The 27,667-nt window shown below is 46.2% G+C and overlaps 1 protein-coding gene across 1 annotated transcript in view; it reads right to left on the bottom strand.

The window, feature by feature from the left end:
• LOC144727518 (prospero homeobox protein 1-like) overlaps positions 1-26,666 on the bottom strand; it is a 53,465-nt gene extending 26,799 nt beyond the window's left edge. The window contains exons 1-2 of the mRNA XM_078606394.1: positions 26,501-26,666; positions 22,334-23,970 (exon numbers count right to left, since the gene is read on the bottom strand). Coding sequence (XP_078462520.1) covers positions 22,334-23,970; positions 26,501-26,666 — 1,803 coding nt within the window. The remainder of the gene's footprint in view (positions 1-22,333; positions 23,971-26,500) is intronic.
• Between the last annotated feature and the right edge of the window lie 1,001 nt (positions 26,667-27,667).

Here is a 27,667-nt window from a genome sequence, read left to right as displayed (position 1 = left end):
GTTTAGTTTATTGTCCTTCACTCGCATCTCCGATTCGCAAGCTTGTCTACGTATGGTGCGAAAGAAGTTCAACATACATACTGAACTTCCCAGTGCAGTGTTCTAACCACCGTGCCACGTGTCCTTTGCAATGCGCAGTCATTGGCAGGTGAATGGAAATGGTAACTGAGGAAGAATGTAGATATCAGTCCAGTTCTTTTATGCGTTTATGCTTGTTGGCAAAAACCATCACAATAAGGAGTTAAAACGGATTCAGCTTGACTAATTTGTCACGATAGAATAATTGTCACGTAGACGTAATGCTTATTGATATGCAGATGTGTTGTGATAAAGTCGATGGTAATCCCAATAGAGTATGTATCCGCTGGTAAAGTAGGGTTACGTATAATTTTCGACTCAACATATAATACACGGGACGGGTAACAAACACACTAGTGATATAGACAGCAGAATAGATAAGATGTGTTTGCAAAGCAGTCAGTGTGGTTGTTGGAATATTACAGCAGGTCTTCAGCCATCTATGACCATGTTTGAACACAATACGTGGAGTTTAAACATCAAGGAAATTGCACTTTCAGTGCGTACTGTCGGATAATACTTAATGTCTCTCCAGCATGCCTCTATACTACGGCATGCTGAATTGTCTATCCAATTACAGCATGTGCATAGGAATACTTTATTTGCATGTAAAATTATTTACATTTCACGCTGTTTTATATATATGTATGCACATTGTTAAGAGCTGAAATGTGCTTTTATATCAAAATTAGTGTTGCAGCACTTTGATATTACACGATCATGAGTGGAAATAGTAAAAGCGATATATTCTTTTTGGGCAAAGCTGCGGCAATTTAATTATCGTATACAAGCCATGTATAGCGTTTATACTAGTATACACATCACTGCTGTGTTTTAATTTAGTGCGTTTTCAGCTCAAGCATATCCCCTTTCAGCCTCGAAATATTGTAGGCACCGGATCTGTTAATAACGAGCACAAACACACAACAAAGGGTGCGTGAAACGCCAATTCTGTTACGGTGAGCCAAATAACGCCGATGTATCACGAGACCACAAGAGATGATTCCAGATATGTATGGATCAGCAGTGGGTAGATCACGGCTCATGCTTAAGATTATGGGGAGGCCTTGATCCAGCAGTGATAGACGATAGCTGATGAAGATGATGTTCATGATGATGGATCAGAAGTTAACACTGCTGTCTTCGTATTGTGAGAATATCGTTTTAATGAGGACCAAGTAAGGGATATATTTTCAAGCAAAGTGTGGAACACAAATCCTGAAGCTGTTTCGTTCGTATAAATGTTGAACTTATTTCGAACCGTACGTAACCAACCGGGCTCATCGGTGGTTTGGGGGAAGGATAACAAACTGAACACAAGAAAACGATTCTAAATTCAAAAGCAGTTCACCAAAAATAAAAAATAAATGTTGTTGGACACTGATCACCTTTTTCAAATGGGTCAAAGAGCACAAACATGTCCATGCCGTTGAGACAATAACGAACTAGAAACAACAACGAACCTAAAACAACAAAGAACTTGAAACAATAACGACCTTGAAACAATCACGACCTTGAAACAATCACGAACTTCACTGTAAGGGAAGACTTGTGTCGACAGGCTGACACTGATGCGCTGATTACGACAATCGGAGCAACTGCTGCCTCCGGTTTCAATGAACCCTGGTCAAGCTGTAAGGGTGAGAGAGGTGGGTTTTTGTTTAACTGGGGATTTCAGGTTACCATAACAATGCGAAACCATGGCAAAACGATGTGACAGGTGTCTGTTAAGGGACGTTTCGCTTCTTTGTTTATGCCTATTTATAGCCTGGCATGAGTCTTTACATGGATGCGTCTCTGAAGTAGACAGTGTATATTGGGTTTTAGTAATCACAGTTTCTGATTTGCAAGTCGCGAATATAAATCTCGTGCGCATCTCTTCAAAGCGTTGTCGATTGAGAAGCGGTAGCACACGTCACTTGATGGACATGTATTGGGCCCCTGCCATACGAATGTGGAATTCTGTATATTGGCCGAGAGTAAGTGTTACTTCTGTACAAATAACATTGTTGACGGAAGCTGCTGTTGTTGTATCTGGAAGAGCCCGTTCCCCCCTCACCGCGCCCGGTGGCATTCAACACAAGGCAGTCGGCGGGGTTGCTGAGATGATGAAGACGATGAAGATGATGATACAGCAGCAGCAGCCACTCGCTCCGTGCCACCCTCGTGTCGCTCCTACTTCGCTTACTGTTTCCGTGACCACGCTGGGCACCCATTCTACCAAACCGACTGCTGTGTGCCGTGCGAAAGAAGTTCAACATACAGTACATACATTGCGTACACCCGCTGTGGTTCAGCCACAGCACTGCAGACCACACAACACTTCTCTCTCTGCTTCTCTCCTCACACTGCCCGGCCGGGGCATTCCCTCCCATCGCCTATTTTCTCAAGTTCTTATCATCACCTTGCTAAATTAAAGAAACGTACTAACTTTTATACATTACACCTTCAATCGGGAGTTGAAATAAGGGCCCTACATGCATGTACATACGCACACGTCCATCCTTCCCCTAGCCAGCTCCCAGCCCTGTTAATCCCCGTCTCCAAACCCCACTTCTTCCCTACTGGATAGTTATGGATCAAAATGTGACATTGCCCCTTTAAACCAAGGGAATCTTTGCTGGGATCGATATTTGTGCTGTGAATCGACTGTCCAATAAGGAGGCAGAAGGTCAGAATATTAGTGAAGAGTCAAATCAATGAATTGATCATGGGATTAAAGGGACACTTTATTGTTTCAAAGGTCTATTTTAGACTTCCTTGCCAAAAAATGTAAATAAAAGCTGAGCAGCTTAGTTTTAAATTGGAGATGAGGCTCTGGCTGAGATGAATTAAAACAAATCAATGTTTTTGTTCAAATAAAAATAGGGTTGAGGCCGAGGGGGAAATGAATGCAACGCAAAATATTTTCTTGCTCTTCCGTTTCTTCTAATTCTGCTTATTCTAACAGTGTTATGATTAGTAGTAGCGGGGTTGGCTATATACAGTAAATTTGGCTAAATTCCAGGTATAAGCATAACAAAATATCGGGTTGACTGTCATGCAACCGATGACGTGCGTGTCCGTCATCAGTTTTTCTTCCGATTCTATTCCGATGATGTCAGTGTAAAAGTGAAGCCGGAAAGAAAATAAAGTAACTTTATCGGTGCCGAGGCTCCCACAAGGCCATGCGGGAGGGCGGGTGGCAAAGTTTGGTGCCAGCTATCATAGAATGTGGTCGTGTCGCTAGGATTCTCTGCGCTGAGTACAATGTATTTAAAAACAGCGGCGCTACTTCGCCTCTCTGAATAAAATCAACGCTGAGCCGCTTGTGCGTTCTGAGATTCAGCGGTGAAAGGGACACCCACCATGCATCTTGGGAAAGGGTTAACGATACTCTGCAGCAGGGCCGGCGGGAACATGCTGCCCTCTACTGTGTAGAACAGAGGCCATTTAAAGAGATCTCAGATGTAGCTCTGTGATTTCCACTTCAAATCTCAATCCATTGATCATGAGCAGATGTTGTTGCTGTCTGATTGGCCCAAGAATTTGGGCATCGGATCAGACTGGAATTGAATTCAACTTGTGATGGAATCTGATGTGTCCCAGCAACTCCAAATGTGGCACCGCCAACACGGAATTCAAGCTCGAGGTTGTGTCTCCGGGTTGTTGCCGCATGGTGTCCCGCAACGATGTCGAAGTTCTACATCGTGGACATTCATCAAATCGACTGATCAGGCGACTGATGAAGCTAGTTGTAATTACTGGCGAAACGTCGTACTCAGATTGTAAATGTGTGGCTTGGCTCTCCAACACACCGGTGTGCTGTACTAGTGACAACCCTTACTAGTTGGCTGTGTGGTGGCGGGTTTTAACGACACGTTTATATATTTATGCGATCTAACCCAAAGAAAACCACTATTATGGATGACATTGGTCGCGAAAGCCGACAGTGGTTTACCATCACGATCCAAAGTTTGGGCTGCATGGCCACAGTCGCACGAACGTGGCTTGTCTTGAATTTTCAATTCATGAAGGTGAAGTGCGGACCAGCCTGTGGACGATGTCGCGATGAGGTCCGCACTGTTTTGCGTGGCCCCCGTCGAGGAGCTCGCGGATACGACGGCAGGCGAGCCGTGTGCCGACAAAAACAACGGCAGGCGAACGGCAACAGTACCCTGCTGCCGATCCCCTCTATGCCGTTGGATTCCCCTGACCCACACGTTGTTTTCCACACTAAACCCCATGTGTGCCAAACCAGTGTTAAATGGGTCAACGCCTCTCCGCGCGGGCTTTAGGGCTTACGGCTTTAGCAGCACAAATCTGAGACAATGACAATGGGTACCTTCATGTTATTAGTGAAGAGTTTAGGTGGGTTTGGGTTATGTATGGGCAAAGACCAAGGTCCATTTACAGAGGCGGGGGGAATGGAAGGGATTTTTTTGTATCCCCCGCTATGAAGAAGGTTCTTTTCCCACAATGGCATCTATTCACATATTTTATTTACCTTTAGGGCAGTGTTACTGACGAATGTGTTCAACAAGCAGACGATGACAACAGGACACACACTCATTGAATTGGGTTCCATCTGTGACACGGAGTGCACTTGCCAATAACATTTGGTAATCCAACAGCATTTGATTAACAATCTTGACTCTGCTGCTGAAACCCAGGTCAAAACGAGTCCAGAGTTTCCTTGCTTAAGCGAATGCTGCTTGATGTTGCCTATAAAGCCAGTAGGCTGATGGACACACATTTTGTATCTATATGTGGTTGGACAGAATGTAGCTAAGTTTTTTTTATATTCGAGGGCATTCTTAAGAGATGGCCAAGCCTTGTGACAAATAGCAACCAACAATAACAGCTCTCTTAACTTTTCAAAGGTTTTAAAATGTATAGCTTTTGTATGTAATATACTTTTAATTACCCTGAGCCTTTGCATTAATATTGTCGTGATATTTTTAGTTTACAGTGTAAAAAGAGACGCAGGGAACGGGATATTCCCATCAGGTCTATACACAAGAGCTTTAAAGAGAAAATGTGGTTTTGATTGTGTGCCGTAATTACCTACAACGTGTAAATGTGGCACAATACGCACATTACACGATGCATAACAGCGATTTGGTATCGTATAGAGTTTGTTGTCCAGAACAAATTATGGTCCGAAATCAAATAAAAGGAGGGCAATTTCGCCTAAGATGTTTACATTGCTGTAAATTAAACCTGCACCAAGTAGCAGCCTTGGTATTCTTTATTTAACCATAGAACACGAGGCCCTCCGAGGCATGCGATAATACTTTTCCTCTTTTGCAAGGACACCCCGGGTAAAAACAATAAAGTAATAATATAATTGTTATCACAGCGTTTATAATAATTTATAAATCTAACAAATCGAGACGATGTCGTTAACAATACTTTAATCTCCATTTGAGCAGAGCAAAGCGACAATACGAGGCGGAGTGTACTCTGTGCATACGCCAACACACAATAGTGTCATGTGTGCCATGTATATTATTAAACGCTGTATTCATCGTTTAATAATACAAATAATTACAAACAAAACATACTGTAGCATTTTGAGTCGAAATGTATTTCCTGTTTTGACAAATATTAATTCTGTCAGACTTGTAATTTCATTTCGCCAATATATTTGTTGCATTTTAAATCTAACGAGCTGTGGCACAGGCTGGAGTGGGTGATTAATAGGGTTGACATTGGCCATTATAGCCACAGTGGTTTTCTATTGTCTACAGGTTATATTTATTGATTGAATAATTGCTTTTAATTTCTGAGCCACTCCACTGAGATGAATGAAGCAACCTCAATGCTTGCAACTCCATTGACATGCACGTACAGTATTTACTAAGTGCTGCCAACGTTGCGTCCCGTTATATCCCTCATTGTTGACGAGCACCTGCTTCCTTGATTAAATCGCCATTTCAGATGGCCAACTGCTTCGCGAGTTTATAAATGGAGAGAATAAATACGCGACTTAAGGGAAGGCGGTCGCGTTGTTAACGCGTTTTGATGAGAACGTGAAGACACTGAAATATAATATCAGATGGACGATATCTGCATATGCAGCTTTGTTCGCGAATTTGCGTTTGTTTTCCAACTGAAATGTTCCACATGCACATGTATGAAATGCAAATAAAACCGACTGCATTTCGTAAGCTTGTTACGCGGTACAATAGTAACATTTAGGAAACAAACAAAAAATGTAACGTTACTGAATGCCGTTTGAAGCCTGTTGAAATCCAATCCGTTGTTTTTACAGACGACAATTCTATTGAGCTTCTGCGGTGTTTACGACTGTCCCTGGGCCAAAGGGATCTCACGTGTCCTTGCAGGAGAGACGAAAATTTCTCAATAAATTATAAAGAAAAAATATAATTAAACGACCACCACCATCAAGACATATGGAGCCGCGAGCCACACAAGGTTCGGATTATGACGTGGCGAGGACACAAAGCAAATCAAAGACAGACGCCCGTTTGAGTGCTCTCACTTTCCTCAGAGCCTCGTTAAATAAGGGCCCATCTGCCCTGACCCCAGATCCCCTGACGCACTCACCGTGCGCGCCTGAAACCGGAGACGCTGCGACAGGTGTGTGCCTGCGAACAATGCCCCTTCAGACTCGCCGGGGTTCAAAGAGACCTCCACGGACGCAGCCCGCCAGGGCACCGCGCTGAGCACTCACCTGGCTGCCGTGGAAATCCGCAGAAGCGTCGTGGACGTTTGGTTTTAGAAAGGACCCCCCCCCCCCGCACCCCACTCGTGAGAGCTCTAGGGACAGGATCTCTGCTGGACAAAGCACGTGGTTGGAGTACCCACACTTTACCCCATGATAGGCGATCTGCCGATCAAATAACTTTGGAGAACACATTGATGCTGCCGATTGGACAGTGGCGGAGGTCGGTTTGAGAAAGCTGAACCATTTTAATCACGTGCCGTGCCGGGAGATCGAGCCAACCAACTCTGGATTGCAAGTTCAGTGTGCTAACAAGTACACCACCCCCGCCCCCTCTGGTTATTAAAAATACTTTAATTATGGATTTTGATGAGGATAATTTGTTAAGTCCACTGATGCATTCGTGTAAATGAAGCTGCAATGATGTCTGACGGAACTGACCAACCGTTCGTCAAAGGAACTGTAATTGTCGTTTGCGAGAATATACTTCTTGGTCAGCTAATACGTGTTATCAATGTCTTAAAATTCCCACGAGTATGTGAAGCGTTAAATCGTAGAAGTATGGATTTCTTATGTTATAGTTCACTGATATGTCTTCGATTTTGAAAGACATCGGAGAGCCAAACAGCACAACAGCAGACACCTACGCGGTCAGGTCATCTCTTCTCTACTTCACAAAGATCGTTGGAAATTATAAATTCTATTACTGCACATCCATCTGAAAACACTTATTGACGGAAAAATGATTGCCAGCGACTGACATTATTTTGTTAATGCGTTTTCTCGCATTAACAAATGGTCTATATGATAACTCTATAACACTCGCTGCAAAAACTGAAAACTATTTAAGTTAAACGACTTCTGTCATCTGCAATGTTTAGTAGTGGCAACTCCCTCCTCAAGAAGGTGTTACATCACAGAGCTGATTTCGCTAATGCATTGCCACGGGTCGGCGAGCACACTCACACTAAAGACAGCGAGACTCGGGAGGCGTGAAAGCCTCTGAGAGCTGCGCCAAAGAGATGCCAACTGCATGCAACAATCTTGAGATTTTAAGGGCGAAGAATGCTCCATTCTCATAAAATTGGCCTCAATACATGGTAATCATCAAGTTTGAGAGCGCAGGGACGGTGAATGGTGCAATCTTTAACCACGGAGGCTTTTATAAATGGGTTGCAAATGCGTGTTCCGTGGTTAACTGTAAAAGTTGCATCCATATGGTAAAAGTTAAAGGTGCAGTCGTGAAGTGGCTTTCTCGAGCCACTGCTGGTGGAAGGATCTGCGGTAGCGAGAGCTCTGGACAGGACCTCCAGGAGGCAGTTGGCCTCCTCTTCCACACTGGGCAGATATCTTGGAAGAGGTCGGAGTCCTCACACTTTACCCCACCACAAACGACCTTCTGATTCACTACTTGTCGTGTGCACATTATACTCCAGGGGGGACAGAGGTGAGGGAGATTTAAGAAACTTGCCCCATTCTTCTCAGCTTATGCGCTGATATCGATTGGAAGGGGCCACCCTCGCAGGGGCCACGTGCTGCCCACCACCATGGCAGAATTGACATCCACGTGTGTGAATGCCACGAGGACAATTCTATATAAAGGGTGTTTCATTGTTTTTAGACGTGGACTGTAATATTCTTGTCTAAATCGCATACATCAGCACCACCACTGCCGTCCTCGGTGGTGATGAAGAATCACAAATAGGTGCAACAAGCGCAATGATAAAATATTTAAACATTCGCCTAAATTTCGCTTCGTACAAATTGGGAACTTCCATATGCAGTCTTCATGCGCAGAGATTTAATGGGAGCAGGTTTCTGTGCATCAGAATTAGCCAGACAACCCACAACCTGTGTAGTTCCTGATATTCCTCGTGGCTAATCCGATATTGAAACAGGGACATCGCCACTGTCAATTCCAGTTGAAACGTTTAACTCTATTGAATGGCTTAGAATATGGATATGCGCTCAGAAATACAGTTAGGAGAAATGTGTAACTTCGTGCGACAGTTATTGTGCACTCGCTATGCCTTGAAGAGACCAGAGGAGCAGTGCGTGGATTAGATACCGAACGTGGCTTTTTAGACATCGCGGTGATGGTTGAGCAACGCGAGCGGACTTGATCAGTGACTCTGCGCCCGGGGGGACACGAGCTGACGCGCTCCGTGTGTTGCAGAATGGCAGCCAGGAAGAGTCACAAACACGCGCTGACACGGGTGCTCGTATTTGTTTCCCCGGCGTGTGCGTTTGCGCCGGGTCAGGCAGCAGCAGCAGCAGCTTCATCATTTGCAGAATGCTGCGTCGTTCTCAGACCGGCGATAAAAAGCTTGGTTCGCAGACGCAGTCGTCAAACAATGTGCGTTGAAGACTGTCCGCTAGCCATGCTGCATGATGGAGTGGGTGGTGGTGCATGCCTCTCACTGGGCTGCAAGGTGAGTCAAGTGTGTCCGTCAACCCATCTGTGTTGTTGACCTTTTGAATGTAATCCCCTCACGTAAATGGGCTTTCTGCAGGTACTGCTCTACATGCAAAGCACACCTTTAACACGCAATTGGCCAAACATCTCAAGGCAGGACCCACCTGTAGACGAGCGTTGCGAGTGCTGCATCTGGGCGAGTGTGCGGGCGATGCGACTGCCCCAGGCCTCACGAGCCGGAGGAGCCCAGGCTCTGGGTTATGGACATTTGGGCAAATTTGACAAGAGGGTCGCCATTTCGTTGCTTGCATGCCACCCGAGCTACGCCATTGAGTCCTGAGACTCGGATATGATTTCCTGGATAAATAAATAACATTCGTACAGCACTACCAAGAGATTAACAGGTAGAGAGGTACAATCATAAGGAAATCGATTGCGGTATGCAGCACAACTCTACGTGATGTCATCCGGCTTTAGCCTTCAGCTATCAGTGGATAGGATTTTTTTTCGTATTTGCTTAAGGATACATTTGAGTAATATTTTTTCACGACATTTGTCGTAAATCAACCCAGTGCTTAACTTCAGCTGGAACAGTCCCAAATGCTGTTCTGGGAATTAATTTGGCACGCCACATCCGTCTCACCTGGTATATGTTCTCATGATATTAACGTATTCATAGGATTATAGGATATTTAGGGCACTATAATATAGGATTAGCAGGATATGTTTACCTTGTACTCTAGTAGTAGTGCCTTATGTCGATAATCCCTACTGGAAGCCTGCCTATCAGCTTTCTGGAAAATATCGAGCGATGAGAAATGAATCCATAACATGCCAAACAGTTTACACTTTTTACAGGGTGGTTTGGGATATTTATTTTTTACAAAAAAGATGTTTTAAATATATATTTGAAGAAAAGATGAGTAATCTGTGGGTGTCTATTTCCCATAGTTTTTTTGGTATAGACATTAATATAGTGTGTGTATATACATGAATATAGTGTGTGTGTATACATGAATATAGTGTGTGTGTATACATGAATATAGTGTGTGTGTGTAAATACACGGCCATTCACAGTCTCTGCCTCTTATCCAGATCTCTTCATCTGGCACGCACGCACAATGAACTCGCGCACGTGTGCTGGCGCACACACGCACACCGAACCCAAACATTGAGCCGGTGCTGATGGACGGCTCAGGGATACCAGCATGCTGGAACAGGCTTTAAGCACTCAAAGCAAAGGGCCTGACACGGTGCCTCTATCAAGCAGCTCCACACCCTCCCCTTGATCAGCTGTGTATCACAGGTGAGCACTCCTCTACCCGCACTGGCTTGGGGGTTTTCTCTCTCTCGCTCTTCTCATGCAGTAATAAAAAGGAGAGTAATCTTTCATCATATTTCCACAGTGACCTCACGAAGTCACGAATTGTGAACTGTTTCACTGCACCGGTGCTGAAGCAGAGGGTTCAATGGACTAGGTGCAGCCCTGTACTTGCTTGCTGGCGGAAGGGCCTCCACTAGAGGGAGCGCTAGAGGGCCCCTCTGCCTCGAGAGGGTATTTGGCCTACTCTTCCACACCGGCCAGACGGCTTGAAAGAGGTGGGAGGACCCACACTTGACCCGAACACACGCGACCTGTCGATTGGCTAACTGTGGTGCGTGCATTCACACCGCTGGGTGGACACGGGCGCGGCGCGGGGGAGAGTGAAGACACGAGCACCATCGTTGGAACTGCCGCGCCCGGAGATAGAAGCGGCGACCTCTGGACGGCAAGTCGAGTGTGCTGCTGTAACCATTACACCACGCCAGCCCCCTGCAGCAGAAGTACAAATATTGGTCGTGGGTTGACACAGCCCGATCATCAATTCAGGGTCGATATAGTCAGTACCGCTTTGTGAGAAGTCAAAAGTGATAATTATTTTGGTAGATGCTTCCAATGCCATTGGAAAGGGGGATTTCCACCACTGGCTGAGCGCCACCAAAGGAAGTGAACACTGCCCTTGCTCGGTGGGGGGTTGCAATCCCACGACTTCGTTGAAGCTCTCCATGCTGCTCTGTAGCTCTCCCATTGTTTTCAGGTTGCACCGCGTGATGTTCGGCGGGACCATGTCCGACGTTTCGCCCCATGTGCTGGGAGCATCTTCGGGAATGGACGTGTGACCGAAGATGCTGCCAGCAAGTGGAGTGAAAAATTGTTCATCATTCCAAGAGAACAACCAAATCAATGCATATAAACTCTCTCAGGTAGAGTGTCGCACAGATGACCACATCCAATTAGAGAGTACAATATGTATTAGAGATTAGATTTAAATGCTATTTTGTATTTAAATACAGCATAGCTCCGTGCTACCATACATTATAAATGGTGTATCGGTCGTATTTCATTCGTTCATCTTATCACTGAGATGTGGTAAACAGATGCAGAATTAACAAGAACAATGTGTATATGGGTTTTTCACACTAAAGCTTTCCCACGAAGTCACCATCTCTCATAAGACATATCACTGTCATCATATGGCCAACATATTCCTATTTCAACCTAATGGTGAACTTTAAATAAAAAAAACCCTACTTTTTTCTCGACAACATAGCCTTGTTATTGGTGCACAAATGCAAGGACATGCTGCCATTCTCTGTAGGAAGTAATGGCAGGGTGGAAGACAGAAAAATGCGTCCTTGGGGCACTAAAGCGCGAAGGAATGCTAAGCCTGATTCACGATCAGAGTTGAAGCTGTCAATCAGCACGCGCACGCACGCGCACAGGGACAAGTCTAATCTGTTCAGGCATGCATCTCAGTCAAGAACAAGACTGAGGTCTGCCTCTGTCAGCTGACACAGTCAATTAGACGTACACACGTGCTCGCTGGCACTGTCGGGCGCACACACAACGAGATGTGCACGGCTCTTAACCTGTAGACCATTTTGATAGAACGTTAAAGGTAAAGGTGCAGCCCTGCAACTGCTTGCTCACGCCACAGCTGGCGGAAGGGTTTCCACGAGAGGGAGCGCTAGAGAGCCACTCTGGAAGGTGTTTGGCCTACTCTTCCATGCTGGTGAGACGTCTCGGAAGCGGTGGGAGTACACAAATCTTACCCTGCCCACGTGACGTGACAACCGATCAACTGCGATGTCCCCATTTATACCCCTTGGTGGATGGAAGCGGGCGGATTTAAGAAACTTGCCTCGATGTTTCAAACTGCCGCGCCAGGAAATCGAATCGATCTGGCGACCCCTGGATGGCATGTCCACGGTTAGACCGGGGCAGCATCCCCTGGCAACGTTAAACTACAAAACTAGGAATTGCATTTTAGGACTTCTGTTTTATTGCGTTATAAATTGCGGGACAGTACTGTTATAACATGCAAGAGTGAAGCGCCTGCCAGCGAGGAAGCCAATTTAGGGAGGTGATGCCGTCCGTCTACGGAGCGAGTAAGAGTCACATTTGCCCTGACAATGGGGCCTTTACCCCGACAGTGGCTGAGGACAACCTGACCTCAGAATGGAAAGGCAACATGAAACCATCCTTTCAAACTGGATCAGGGCTCCCGGTTAAAACAAAACCTCATGTTCAAAGGGTGCTGACTTGTGAAGATTTCAAATTGTTTGAAGCCTTTAATTCTTCAGTTTTACCGTCTTTGACTCTATTTAAATACCTCGGGCTACGCTATAAAAAAGGCACACTTTTATGTGTCTGGATCAAAGAAATCCCTGTCTGCATGTCAATACTTTTGTATAATAAATAAATAAGTGAGCTGCTTTTAAAAAAATGGAAATGTGCAATAAGCGGAGATGTAAATGAGCACTATCATGGAATGACTCGAAAAGGTAAAGCGCGATCTCGAGCCAGAGGTTACATTTCCATGCAGCGCCCCGCTCGGCGTTTTTCGGCCCCCTTTGATAAGGACGACAATATCGAAAATCATAGGGACGTTTTTTTTTTAATTTTGCAATGATTCTACTTTTATCCCGAGTCACATTTCATCGCGCGGATTTCTCAGATGTTTAGAAACGTTTACATGGTCACCTCGAGACTGTGGCCTATTGCCTGAATAACATTAGACCACGTGGATACTTCTTCACAATTCCTTCGTTTCATCTGAATACATATCTCAATAATAAATATGCTTTGTGTCTTTTTTATATTTCTAACACGAGCAATTAAACATTACGAGCATCCAACTTATATAACCGTCTGCATACGACGGGACGTGTTCTGGATTATCAGATTAATCTAAAAAAAATCTCGTAATCTGGCCTAAATATGACATTTTAGATTATCTGAAGATATTTAGTTTCAGAATAAATAGAAAATATTGCTTCATTGGAAATGATATCACTTCCATGACATCACCTCGCACTTATCCCACCCAAAGTGGTGTCACTTGGCATCACGTGATGTTTATTAGCAAGAAGACACATTAAGTTACCGTTTAATTAAAATATCTTAGAATTCAGAAAAATATATCACAAAAATTGTCCTGAAAAATAAAAAACAGTGTTTATCTAAAACTCATCGGCAGTGTATATATATATGACATGTGGACGTTCCTTTTTAGAGGATCATTTCCGGTAAATAGACCCACAGCCCAAAACATTAGCTTACCATATACAACATGTCAGTTGACTTGTGAATGATGACCGGGTGAATTACCATGCACTTTCAGAGTGGGATTCAGTAGCACGGCCAACACATCTAATTCAACGTAATTCCATTGCCAAATTAAAATTATCTGTTTTCTGTCTCCTGTTTTCTATGTTTAACCTTGCGTTGTCTCACTATGTAACATTATACATTTTCTTCATCTTATATAATCATCTCTATAACTAACTACAACTTTCACCACCATGTCAGTCTCAATATATATATAGATCGATCTATTCATCTTTTTCCTTACGTTGTAACTCTACCTATTATTCCGCATTCATATATATTAACACAGTTGGTGAGCACAGACCCAAAGTTCAAGCGTCCGCAACAAACAGCACTTAAAGTTGTAATAGATCAGAGTCAACGTGTATCTTGAAATGCATGTCCAGCTGTATGACTTATATCCATGTTAACTATCTCCATGTATAATTGTATTTGTTCACTCCGCAGTAAGCCCAGCATTTGGGCTGTGGTCAGTGTGCTGTAGCGAACATCGCCAAATACCTCACAAAACAAGCCTCGCTTTCCCCACGCACCACACACATCGACTGCTGAGCCACGGAATGGTTTCGACTTTGGAGGTAGCGCTGTACGATTATGGATCCACGGGGGATGTCAAATCTTTTGTTGGGAGACAGTCCCCACTTCTTTGCACTCACAATTACAGTTGGCACAATTATCTTTTATGCTCTGTAATCATCTTTTGCCACGTTTCCATGGCCACTTAGAAGCAGGCCAGCCCAGTTCACGGACAGGGATCGTCGGCTTGGTCCAGATTCCCAAGTCAGACTCAGTGGGCCAAGACAACCCCAGTCGGCCTGCGTAGCTCGCTTTTAGTGGGTGGTGTGGATTGCGGTTGACACGTCTGAGGGTCAAGACAACTGGGACACATCACGGTGAAAAGAATATCTCACAATAGCAGACACGGGAATAACCATGTGTGCATGTAAATGCATCGTCGTGAGTGGTATATTATTATTATATTATTAGAAAAATGACAAAAACTGAGCGCTTTTAACGTTCTGAAAGGAATTACAGATTTCTCAGGGCAAATAACTCAAATAGATGATGATGATGATTATAAGAAAATCAGGGCAGGTGGCAAGTCCAGTGTGGCTCGATTTTCGAGGGGAGCTCCCCACAGAATGGGCCGTGATGCCGCCACAGGGTCGACATGGAAGAGCAGCACACATTCAGCGGTGTCCCTTTCACGAAGTAATATTAACACGTTGTGAACTTCTATTAATAATAATGGGTGTTTGCTGCAGATAGCATAACTTAACACGAGCATTAGCATTAATATTGTTAAACCAAGCAGTCAAAATACAACAGTGTCCTTGTGGCCATGGCAAGGGGAGGGGGGTCAGTGGGGAGGGGGGTCAGTGGGGAGGGGTCAGTGGGGAGGTGGGGTCAGTGGGGAGGGGTCAGTGGGGAGGGGTCAGTGGGGATGCGGGGGGGGGGGGCATGGAGCTGTGAGGCTCCCTGAAGCGTCGGGACGATGTCATCAGCGCTGAGGCCTGACGTGAGACACCCTCATAAAGACTTCGTTTTGGTTGAACAGAGAGCACACACACACACTACATACACACACACTACACACACTACACACACAGTGCACGCATTATGCACAGACACAATTACACTCGATATACATGTACACACTACACGTGTATTCTTTGTATAAGTAAACACTTTGCATGTACGCAGTATCTAACACGCATTATTTGCACTCGCTATGCATGTACTCGCTATGCATGTACTCGCTATGCATGTACTCGCTATGCATGTACTCGCTATGCATGTACTCGCTATGCATGTACTCGCTATGCATGTACTCGCTATGCATGTACTCGCTATGCATGTACTCGCTATGCATGTACTCGCTATGCATGTACTCGCTATGCATGTACTCGCTATGCATGTACTCGCTATGCATGTACTCGCTATATGTATATCGCGAGTACATGTATCACTGGACATCTGTGAAGAAGAACTTCAAAGCTCATGGGAGACCTCCAGTCGAAATAAAGATTCTGATTCTGAACGAATTGTACAGAGAAGGAGGCCAATCGCGAGTCGCTGAATGGCATCGACGACAAGAGTTGAAGTGTAAGAAGTGTTCAGAAGGAGAGAGCACGTTGTGGACGCTTCCTCGGAGGGCACGCCTCAGTGGATGTGGGTAGTTCTCGGTGGAAGACCAGACGGGGAGATTGGGAGAGCACTGCACGGGGTGGACAATCAGGAATAGGTTTCTGGCATTTAAACAAGAGGTGTAAAGATGTTGAAACACCAAATAGACACACACCGATTGCGAGGCGTCAAGTCTGCATTAAACACACGTACTTGTGGCAAAACATGCTAACACACATGCACTGCTAACACACATGCACTGCTAACACACATGCACTGCGAACACACATGCACTGCTAACACACATGCACTGCTAACACACATGCACTGCTAACACACATGCACTGCGAACACACATGCACTGCTAACACACATGCACTGCTAACACACATGCACTGCGAACACACATGCACTGCTAACACACATGCACTGCGAACACACATGCACTGCGAACACACATGCACTGCTAACACACATGCACTGCTAACACACATGCACTGCTAACACACATGCACTGCTAACACACATGCACTGCTAACACACATGCACTGCTAACACACATGCACTGCTAACACACATGCACTGCTAACACACATGCACTGCTAACACACATGCACTGCTAACATATGCGTTGGCTTTCAAACTGAATGGCCTCCACCAGAGAGAGCCTTCTGAATGGCATTGTCTCACCACCGGTGTCGGACCAGAGGACGCCAAAAGGCGAGCAGTAGAAAGGCAATGCAAGCATCAAGTATGAATAGCTCGGCTTGAGAAGTTTTATCTTTAATTGCCAGAAGCGGCAAAGCAAATTTTTTTCATCATTTCGATAATGTCCAAAACAGGTCCCGTGAGGATCTGGCCGCTGGAGGAGCTGAAGGGGGCGACCGCAGAGGGCAGAGAGACGAGGTCAGAGTGAGAGGATGGTGACAGCCGAGGTCCTGGCGTGGAGGCAGAGCGCCAGAGAGGAGCTGCGATGCACGCCCTCTCAATACAGGCACAGCACGAAACACGTGCACTTGCTACAATGTACATGGATGCTCTCTGTAGGTGACATGAGCACCGACTCTACAGCAAGTGATTGCCGATTGTTGAGACGGTTACATGGGATGTGAATGTCGTCTGGTGACGCAGCGGCAAGGTTGATGTCAACGGCGCGCATGGCGAGCATCGGACACCTGCGAGTCTACGTCACACACCCCCCTGTCACGTGATGGAAGTGCTGCTCCTCTCGCGTTGACTTCTCAGGAGACGCGGGCGTGGTGTGCCTACATGCTCGCGATGGAAGAACCTCGGCTGACGCGTCTTGGTTTTGTCTTTGTAAAGCGTTTGGAGGATGTTGGGGGTGAAAAAAAAAGTTTGTGAACCAAGGAGTATGAATTCCTGCAGTCACGAAAGCTTCAAATCAAGATTGGTGGTACCATTATAGTTTTAAGGCTTCAGAAAGCCCTGTTGACAAGTGATCTGCTTAAGTAATGTATACCTACGTATATGTTTTATTTTTCTAATACACCGGTGATCATGAAACGGGTTTTTAAAATACATTTCCGTAACCTCTTAAAGAGGTTATGGGAATATGTCATCGAGATGTTATGGGGATAAATTTGTGTTGTCTTTGAAGAGCTGCTCGAGGTTGTGATCCGGAGGGGAATGTTTCAATGAATCGTGCTCATAACGATGCCATAACAGGGAAAGGTGCAGCCCTGCAATTCTTCGCTCACGCCACTGCTGGGGAAAGGGCCTCTAGCGAGCCCCCTCTGGAGAGCATTGTTTAGTCTACTCATAAAACATTGTACAGACCCCGAACTGCCAATTGGCTGTACTGTGGTCCCCCGTTTGTACTGCTGGGATGGCTCACACACAGAGGGTACGCGAATGAAGAAGTCTACGAAGAGCCACTCAAGGTTGTGATCTTAGAGTGCTCATATGAAAGTGAATTAATTACGGTGGTTATTAAGCAGTCGTACTTGTGTTAAATTGATATATGCATTATCATTATTATTACATTTTGATTAAAATTACATGTCAAAAGAGACGAAAGGATTAAAAAAACACAATTCATAAAAGTTAAAAATGAAAGGATTAAAAATAAGTTAACTTTATCTTTTTTTTAGGTCGGCAGTTTGCTAAAGGTGCGTGATATGATACAACTGAATGTATAAAAAATTGTTATATTAATACTGTAGTTAATTTTAAAGTGTATTTGATATTTCGTGGGAACTTACGATCGGATCAACTACAATAAGTGGCTTGGATATCTTCATTTATATTTAAAAAAATTCCTCACAGTTAATTCAGACGAGGCCTATTGTTTCGAGTGGCGAGCGCACTGCGCTGACCGGCGTGGTGAGGTATGGTCAAACAGCCCCATGGCTGACAATGGTGTGGAGAGGCATTCATCGATTGGTGGATTGGGAATGGCTGAAATTCTGTGTGCTGCATATATATTTATACTAGCATAAGTACCCGGCGTTGCCCGGGTGAAAAATATATTTCTTAAACAGGACCCTGCGGGGTGGGCTGGTAGGAATAATACTTAGTACCGGTACAGGGATATCGACCGGGTATAGAGGAGTTAAAGAAAAAATTACTGTATTCTAGTGTAACGTTAATTAAAAGTGTTTGTTTTGACAAGAAACGCTGTGAGATTTAAAGACCCCCCAACACCACCCTCAACACCACCCCTCCCACCAGGCCTCCCACCCCCCACCACCACCCCCCACCACCACCCCACCACCCCCCACCACCACCTTCTGCACTAGGCCTCGCGAAGCCTGCCGCACTAGGCCTCGCGAAGCCTGCCGCACTAGGCCTCGCGAAGCCTGCCGCACTAGGCCTCGCGAAGCCTGCCGCACTAGGCCTCGCGCCGTGCTTTTCGTGCACAAATAAGGCGATTAAATGTATATCGTCTCTGTGTTAATAAATGTTTCTTGTCTCTGTGTTAAAAAAACGTGCTGCGTTTCAGTAAAATAATTTTTTTTTTTAATAAACGTGCTGCGTTTCATCTCTGTGTTAATAAGCCTGCCGCACTAGGCCTCGCGAAGCCTGCCGCACTAGGCCTCGCGCCGTGCTTTTCGTGCACAAATAAGGCGATTAAATGTATCTCGTCTCTGTGTTAATAAATGTTTCTTGTCTCTGTTAAAAAAACGTGCTGCGTTTCAGTAAATTAATTTTTTAAATAAACGTGCTGCGTTTCAGTAAAGTAATTTTGAAGCGAAGTTTAAAGTTTTGCCGTGATGCGCCGGAAGCGACGGCCATCTTGTTTAATTCACAGATCGCAGGGGGAGCGGGCGGCCATCTTGTCGGACAGGGTCATGCCAAGTGTTTGCAGTAGGGGGCGATGTTGATACACGGACGGATGGACGGACAAACGCGGACGGACGGACGGACAAACGCGGACGGACGGACGGACACATTAATCTATTGGTGGTCTAGTCCACTTCGTTCCTACCAGTATAACCTTACATATATACACAGATGGGCTGCTACCCCCCCCCCCCCCCAGCCACGATCTCCTCGGCCGCTGTGCAGTAATATGTACGGCCTATAGTGTGGTGGGGTGTCGAGGCCTAGTACCGTGCAGAGCCTCCGGCCTCGCCTAAATTGCCCACCCGGCTGAGGCTGGGTACGGGTGCCATTCCCCCCCCCCCCCCCCCCGCGCTACAATAATACTGTCTAATCGCTATAATTTTATTATCTACCGACCCTATGATAGTAATTGCACACATTGGGGCAGGGGGGGGAGTGAAGAGGACGTGAAACTTTGATGAATTTACCTCAGAGTCGCGTGTTAATGCGTGCGCATATTTTTAACGGGAATTAAAAATGGCGTCCACCCCGCAGCGAATGCGTCGCTACCCGTTGCCAGGGGCAACCGCCGTCCAATGAAACTGCGTATGGTCCGGCGACACACAGACACACACACAGACAGACAGATTTGCGATTTTATATATATAGATGGTTTTGACCTGGCAGGGTGAGCTGCCCACATTCATCCATAATACGCCTATGTGTTAAACTGCCCACATTCAGTTGACGGATTCAAATCCCATTTGGGGGTCGAACGATGTCTTGATGTCTCAGACTGCATGAACCACATTTGCTTGTGGTAAAACAAAGTGCTCTAATAATGATGTATGCATTGTCCTTCAAACGGATTGGCTGACACCAGAGACAGCCACAAGGCGAACAGCACAAAGACAATGCAAGCCTCAAAGTATTCTAGAAAAAAAATCTCTCAGCAAGTACATCGAAACATCGGACATCGTGCCGAACAACAGGTGGTGGTGACCCAATTATGCATCGGGCAGATATCTACAGGAACCTCCACCGTCAACAGTGCGAGTGTGTAAAGCGAGGTGCACTGATTACTTGCAGCCCTTAAATTGGTGGAAACCCACCACCAGCGCCGTCGTTGCCCACTACGCCCACCACTGACATTCACATCGGCTGCCCCGCCCACCACTGACATTCACTTCGGCTGCCCCGCCCATGCTGCTGACGCTTAGGCTACGCCCATTTAAAACCTTTACAGGCAGTTTGCCTTGAGAGGTTAACCCCCTTTTCCTGATGACGACCGCTTGGGTTGGGATCGAAACGTCGTAGTTTTTTGTTATTTTCTTTGAACCTATCTACGTGACTTTACTGAAAGACCCAAAGAATATCTACAGTTCCTGTTTAACGATAACAAACACGTTGTATATAACGCCATTCATGCTAATTGCATCTCACAACGCTGGACATTAATTATACGCATCATCACGTTTAGCACTAAGTCCTATTTATAGCAATAATTAAGAAAATGAAACACTCAACAAACAAATATGAATTGAACATTAAGAAATATAAAAAATATAAATAGTCCTAACTCGTTGGTTATTTCGGTAAAGTCATGTAGAAATAAATAAAATAATAATCGATTACGACGTTTCGATTGCAACACAAGCAACCATCATCAGGTACAAATGAAAGAGAAAACAAAACCTAGTAAACTTAGAAATATAATGTAATACAACACAGAGTCGGCTAACATAAGTCAACACCCTGCCTGGTTGATTACGTTCTTCCAAAGATTGCTAAATTTGAGAGAAAGACGAAACATAGACATGAAGACACACAGACAGACACACAAGCAGAGAGAGACTCACATTTAGCAATCTTTGGAAGAACGTAATCAACCAGGTGGGGTGTTGACTGTGGTGTTGGCCAACTCTCTGTGTTGTATTGCATCATATTTCCAAGTTTACTGTTTGTTTTCTCATTCATTTGTACCTGATGATGGTTGCTTGTGTTGCAATCGAAACGTCGTATTCTATTATTTAATTTATTTCTACGTGACTTTACCGAAAGAACCAAAGAGTAATTTCTGCAGTCATGAAAGCTTCGAATCTAGTTAATAAATAGTACTAATTGTCAAAACTCTCCTGCCATGAGCAGTGCTAAGATAAGGCCACTGCTGCTAACGCTACAAAAACTCCTGTCGCTGCTTAAAATGAACGTAACTCCTGTGACTCCTGCCGATACTTTCATTTAACATCTAGAAAATGTATTTATATTGGCACCCCAAGGTGTGCAATTGGCCTCAATTTCTGCCAACTGTTATATTGTCATCGCAACCTAATTTCGATCATTTAAATAAAATATATGGTTGTATGTCAGATGTAAATGTTATATGCTTTATAATTAGATGTCGCATCTCAGCGGTTTGCAATAGTTCACATTTAAACTCGACTGCATCTCACAAATGTTTATTTTCTAAAGTAACGTGTACAATTTTGGATAAACGTTTGTAAATAAATTATGCATATAAACAAATGTTTTTTTAGTATTTACATAATTGTAAAGTAATATCCTGAATGCAATTATTAACACATTAAGATATATTGTTCTTGCAGTGTGTGTTTATGTTTATCACAACAATGTATTCAGTTAATATTGTATCTGGTACCTACAATACGTATTTTTAAGCAGACTCTAAATAAATGCACGGGCTTTCCGATGTCACATTACAACAATGTTGACATTTGGTGATAGATAACTCAACTGTGATTCATCGCTTTGTTTTTCGTTCCTTTCTCTGAAACGAAACCAAATCACACAGAAGACTATACACACGGCAACTCCGACACATTCCTCACTTCCTAGCTACTGACCACACTCCAGCAGACACCCCACGCTATTCGCTCTTCGATATGATGTCCACTTGTCATTTTATTCCACATACCGGGAGCTTCTCCAGGAACTAAATTAAAGAAAGCAGCTCCCAAAGGAGCTCCCCATCACGTGGAGCGAAACGTCGGACATCGTGCCGAACTGTACGCGGTACCAACCCGAAAGCGCAACCGTGAGAACCTGCGCAGTAGCGCAGCATCTTGCTCTAAAAGGATATGGTCGCTTCCTGGTAGTGGCACATATCTTGATATTCCTGCAGGCTGTATCCCTCCGACTTGACGAGCGGGAAGAGCAGACCTTTGGATGGGGTCCGGCTGATGTCCGGCGAGCAGGGCATGTGGTAGCGAAGAGGCCCCACGTGCCGGCTCGGCTTGGCCCGGCCGACGCTGGCCAGGTCTTGCTCGATGCTCCTCAGCTCCGGGGGCAGTCCGTCCCTAGCTCTGGGGCCCATGTGGTGAGTAAGCTGCAGGGGGAAGGCCATCAATGGGTGCGGGAGGCACGGGGAGTACCCCTGGCCACAGAAGCTCACCGGCTCGAGCCCCGTCGGAGGAGGAGGGATGTGATAGCTCTGCTGAGGCAGCTGGGCGCTGCTCTGAGGCGGCGGCTCGCGCGGCAGCTTCTGAACCACGAGGGGCAGGGCCTCCAGCTGTTCTGCGACGGGCAGCCCCAGGAAGCATTCCAGGGGACCGACGGCCGGTGCGTTCTCCGGCCCCTGCGGCGGTTGCTGGGAAGCGGTCGTCTTCTCTTTCCTCGTGCTGACGGCCGGGACCGGCTCCCGCATCTCGGGGGTGCTGGGCGCCGACGACGGCTTTTGCGTTTTGGGCGAGAAGATCTTGACGACCGTGTCCACCACCCGGGACATGGTGGTGCTCAGCTCCTGCTTCAGCTTCTCCGCGAGCTGCGTCTCTTCCTTGTGGGGCCCGCCGGCGGGCGGGCGTTCGTTCGCCTCGTCGACGCGCGAGGGCCGATTCGTTTTGGGCTCCGCGTCCGGACCTTCGATCGGCGGCGACGAGGAGTCGTCGGACGACGCCAGGGAATCTGCGACGTCTCGAGCCTCGCGCCCGTCGGGCGAGCCGCTCGCAGACCGAGTGCCGTCGTCCGAGACCTCGGCGACCTCCGAGTCGCTGCTCTCGAAGATCTTCACGAACTTCTCCTGCAGCTCCTGCAGCTGCCACTGCATCTCCCTCAGCTGGTGGCGGAGGTGCCTCCGTTCGTGGTGCCTCCCAGTCCTCAGCAGCTGCCGCTGCTGCCGCGGGAGCCGCTGCTTCCGCTTGCTTCCGCGGCCGCCGTGACCGACGCTCCCCTGCGGCTGGCACGCGGCGTCCTGCTCGCACGCGACCTTGTCGGACGGCGCGGGCAGGGCGCTCATCTCCCGCACGATGGTCTCCACGCGGGCGCGCTTCGCCTTCAGGTGCTCGTCCAGAAAGTGCTCGAGAGTCGGGCGGCCGTCCCCGTGCGAGCGGGCGCCGCCGCCGCCGCCGAACGAGCTCGCCGCGCGCTCGCGCTGTGACACCGCGGCATAGCGTGAGAACTCCTTGGCTTGCTCGACGAAGAACGCCGGCTCCTCCGCTCCCAAGTTTCCGCCCGCAGGGAAGGGCGCCTCGTCGCAATCGGCGTGCGGGCGGCGCGGGTTGGCGCCGCCCTCCCCGTTGCAGACGGGCGGCTGCGCAACGTTGCGAGCGATGCTCAGCGCACGGGCGAACGTGGTCTTGGAGTGGAGGAAGGAGGAGAGGCCCGCGCTGGCGCTCCTCTTGACGCCCGTGTCCACGCGGCGGCGCTTGATGTGGCCGCCGCTCACAACGTGCTCGGACATCATGATTGTCTCGGTCAGAGGGCCATCACTCCGCCTGTAGCTTTCACCTGCAGGTTATACAATAAGACGGAGAGCGTGCGCATATTGTTGAGACGTTGTTTTAGTCAATTACAAAATATCTTGACATGATATTTGACCGTTTGTCATGTTGGTGACCCAGGTGACCCTTGCCAATGAGACTTATCCTGGTCTCCTTGACTACTCACGTGCTTAAACAAAATACTCTTGAACAAATTTACAGCTCACAAATACACCACTGCGAATCATAATTGTTTTCACAAAAGTACATGTTCACTTTGACTGGCAAGCGTTTGGTTATGCATCGACTTGTCCTCTTTGAAATGTTTCGTTATACCCTCTTTTCTCCCAATTATATGATTACATTTAATATCGGTATAATATTGTCGTGAGACGCAAAATCATCCCGGTTCGCAGGTCTGCAGCTGGCAGTGCATCACCCTGTGTGAGAGGTTGGCCTCGGCATATCGTGTCTGCGGTCAGGAGGCCTCCTCCATCGCCTGCGATTAGTGTTTGTGTAGGAGTGGAAGGTGGCAGCAGCCGTCACGCTGCCCACCCTGTTCGGTGAGAGATCACCACGAATGACGTCAACGCGACAAACCTAAACATCTCGATCATCGATCTCCCGGTCCCCACAGCGACACCAACAACAACAACACAAGTGGTTTTCCTATGTCAATGAAATCGAACATTTTAAGTTTCAAGGGTGAAATAAAGCAAATTAAATTTAAAACAACAAAAACATCCCATGTTTTGTGCAGTCATTGTGTATTCAGACCATCAGTTCAGTACCCTTAAGTCCGGTTTAATTACAGGTTTCTACCCAGCTTCAAACCCAGGATCACAGTGGTGCCAGCTTCGTCATCCCATCCCCGTGCCATCAGAGACCACCTCCATGCGATCAGCTTGCTCCAGGCTACCCATTCTTAGAGATAAGGCTGCCACAATGTTTAAGAGCACGTTATGTTAACAAGCAACGTAATTGTGCTAAAAGCATCATAATTGTGCTAAATGCATACGATTAAGACCAATTTGAAAGATATTGCTTTGGATCAAAGACAAAAGAGACAGATTTGAAAAAAAAAGCAGAAACATGTTTTTATTGAATGAACCTGGGAAATACGAATGTCTACATACGTGTTTTGTCTCTTCCTCCCAACTGTATTCCTGTAATCGGTCGAGATGAATAATAATGTCGGATCTCTCGCGGATCAGCGCAATCCCTTTGCTTTAGGGAGCGGCCAGCGTAAGTGAATATCACAAAACCCCTACTTCGAGTCACCGCTGGTCCACATAGCTAGCAGCAGCAGCACTTCACCATCCGCTCTGTTAGACAGATCAGCCTATGACCGTCTAACAAATATTATACATTCTCAAGAGGTAGAGTTCCGCCAAGTGAACAGTGGAACAAGTTGGAACATTATATGAGTTTCTTTTTTTTAAGAGTCATTGGTCACGGGACTGAGACCATGAACTCACTCCAGTTGAGAGCCCAGAATTACCGCACGCTGCCAAGCTCCCAACGTCGTCTCCTACCAGTGCTCTGACCGGAATATCGACACGATTATAATCGATAATGATCACGTGTACGTCCTACTATCACACTTGTCTTCCCAAGCCCATTGAAGGTACAGATCGGTGAAACGCAGCGGAAACTCGCCGAGCCTCCTAATGCCCGCCACTCAAACCGCCTCATTGAACCACTACTTATCGGCTGCCACAGTTCACAGTCACCCTCTCACAGTCACACAGAGCAAGACACAAGAGCCCTAACAGCCTTGCAACGACTGCATCACAGGCAAACCGCTCTGCTGAAGATACAGCCTTGCTCCCTCCGCAACGGCCTCAGGAGCTGTTTGGCCGTGACGGCTATTAGGGTGTCCGAAATATAATTTCTGGAGATATCGTGCCGTAAAGATACGATATTACGTTTCACATTGTTAATGTTATCACGATAGCCTCCCATAACCCTGTAATTGTATTTTACATTATTATTGTGTTTCTTGACTTCGAGTATGAATAAAGATGAGTTCAAAGTTCTTCAACGCTTGTAGTGTGCCTCCATACATGTCTCCTGATATTCACATCGCTCTGAACAATTATTTACTTCCTAATGTACACGTTGTCAGTTTCACTAAAACTGATCAAATAGTCAACAGTTATGGAAATGATAACGCAATTGAATCGCCGCACCTTCACTTACTCGGGGGAAAAAATATCGCAAAAATTGAATGGATAACAGCCATGTATTTATAACCTAGTTGATTGAATTTGTTATTTCCTAAACGCAATGTTAAGAAATATAATATTCTAGAAAAAAAACAGGCAACGATAGCGAGTTAATGTCCAGGTTCGATACAACTGATCACCCCCCACGGGCTGATAAAACAAACACCACTTTGTGTGGGGGAGTCAACAGCAGTTGCCCGATGGATCGACTCGCCCCTGACATAGCAATGTGGAATTTCCACTCCGAGCTCAGAACTGTAAAGTGGAGATGAGAATCGCCTCAATGCACATCGAAGAGGATACCACTTTGACTTGTGTGCTCCGGATTACTGCAGTGCCGGCAAACCGAGGCCAAGGTGCGTGAGTCGGGTCGCAGGATGCCCCCAAGGTGCGTGTGCGTGTCCCACGCCAGTGGGAAGGCGCGAGGGTCGCGGGTTGCGGGTCGTGTGGGTGGCGATGGGAGAGGTGCAATGGCACCGACTGCGATGGGTCTCATCGTCTCCCAGAGCTGTCCGCAATTACCACCGCAGTCTGGTTCCCGCTTCGTAATTATCGTTGCATGTGCAACTGCGCGTGCCACTACTGTGGACACTCATTAGATTCGTATGGCAAACGCGTGCCCGATTTAATTATATGGGTTTCACAATGTCAACGATGAGTTGGTAAAGGCAATTTGTTAGCTTGGAAACGCACGCACTTTTGCCGTACACGTTGCAAGTATTTTGATTACAATTATTTTTTGTGCGTGTCGAACAGGGCCCCATACGATGGAGTGATCTTATCAATAACGTCTGCTAACCCAGCAGCATCTGTCTAACAATATTATTCAGTTTAACACCTAGTAGGCGTGCGCGACCAATTTCATCCATAGTAGAGGGTGTTTGTGTTAGATCGCGTAAATATATAAATGTGTCGTTAAATCCCGCCACCACCCGACACAGCCAATTCGTAAGGGTTGTCACTTAAACAGAACATGGCAATTCGTCACTAGCACAGCACATCGGTGTGTTGGAGAGCCAAGCCACGACATTTACAATGTGAGTACGACGTCTCGCCAGTCATTACAACTAGCTGTGTTCCTTATATAGAGGCGTAGATGTGGTGACCACACTTCTGCTGGATTATATTTGATAATCTTGTTATTCGTGTTCTTGAAAGTTAATGAGTTGATGGACTAAAACATATTTACATGCATACAATATGTGGAGACAGAATGAGTTCTGCTTTTGTATGTTTTGTTCAATGAGGTCACTTTATAGATGTACTACTTTATAGACGTACTACTTTATAGATGTACTACTTTATAGATGTACTACAATAAGGAACAATCACTTACAGTCCTTTGCCAATGTACTGTTAGATGAAGGCCTCTCCAAGCTCTGTCCATCATGGGGTTCGTTTGGCGAAGCAGTATCAGGCATTAGTTCAGACATCACTCGCCACGGATGGTACCCGAGGCCAGGAATTGAACTCGGGTTGCTGGGTTTATCGTGCAGT

The sequence above is a fragment of the Lampetra planeri genome, chromosome 25 (genome assembly GCF_965212315.1).
Source record: "Lampetra planeri chromosome 25, kcLamPlan1.2.h2, whole genome shotgun sequence".
Taxonomy (NCBI): domain Eukaryota; kingdom Metazoa; phylum Chordata; class Hyperoartia; order Petromyzontiformes; family Petromyzontidae; genus Lampetra; species Lampetra planeri.
The sequence above is the reverse complement of the archived record's forward strand: the minus strand, read 5'-3'. Positions and strand labels throughout refer to the sequence as shown.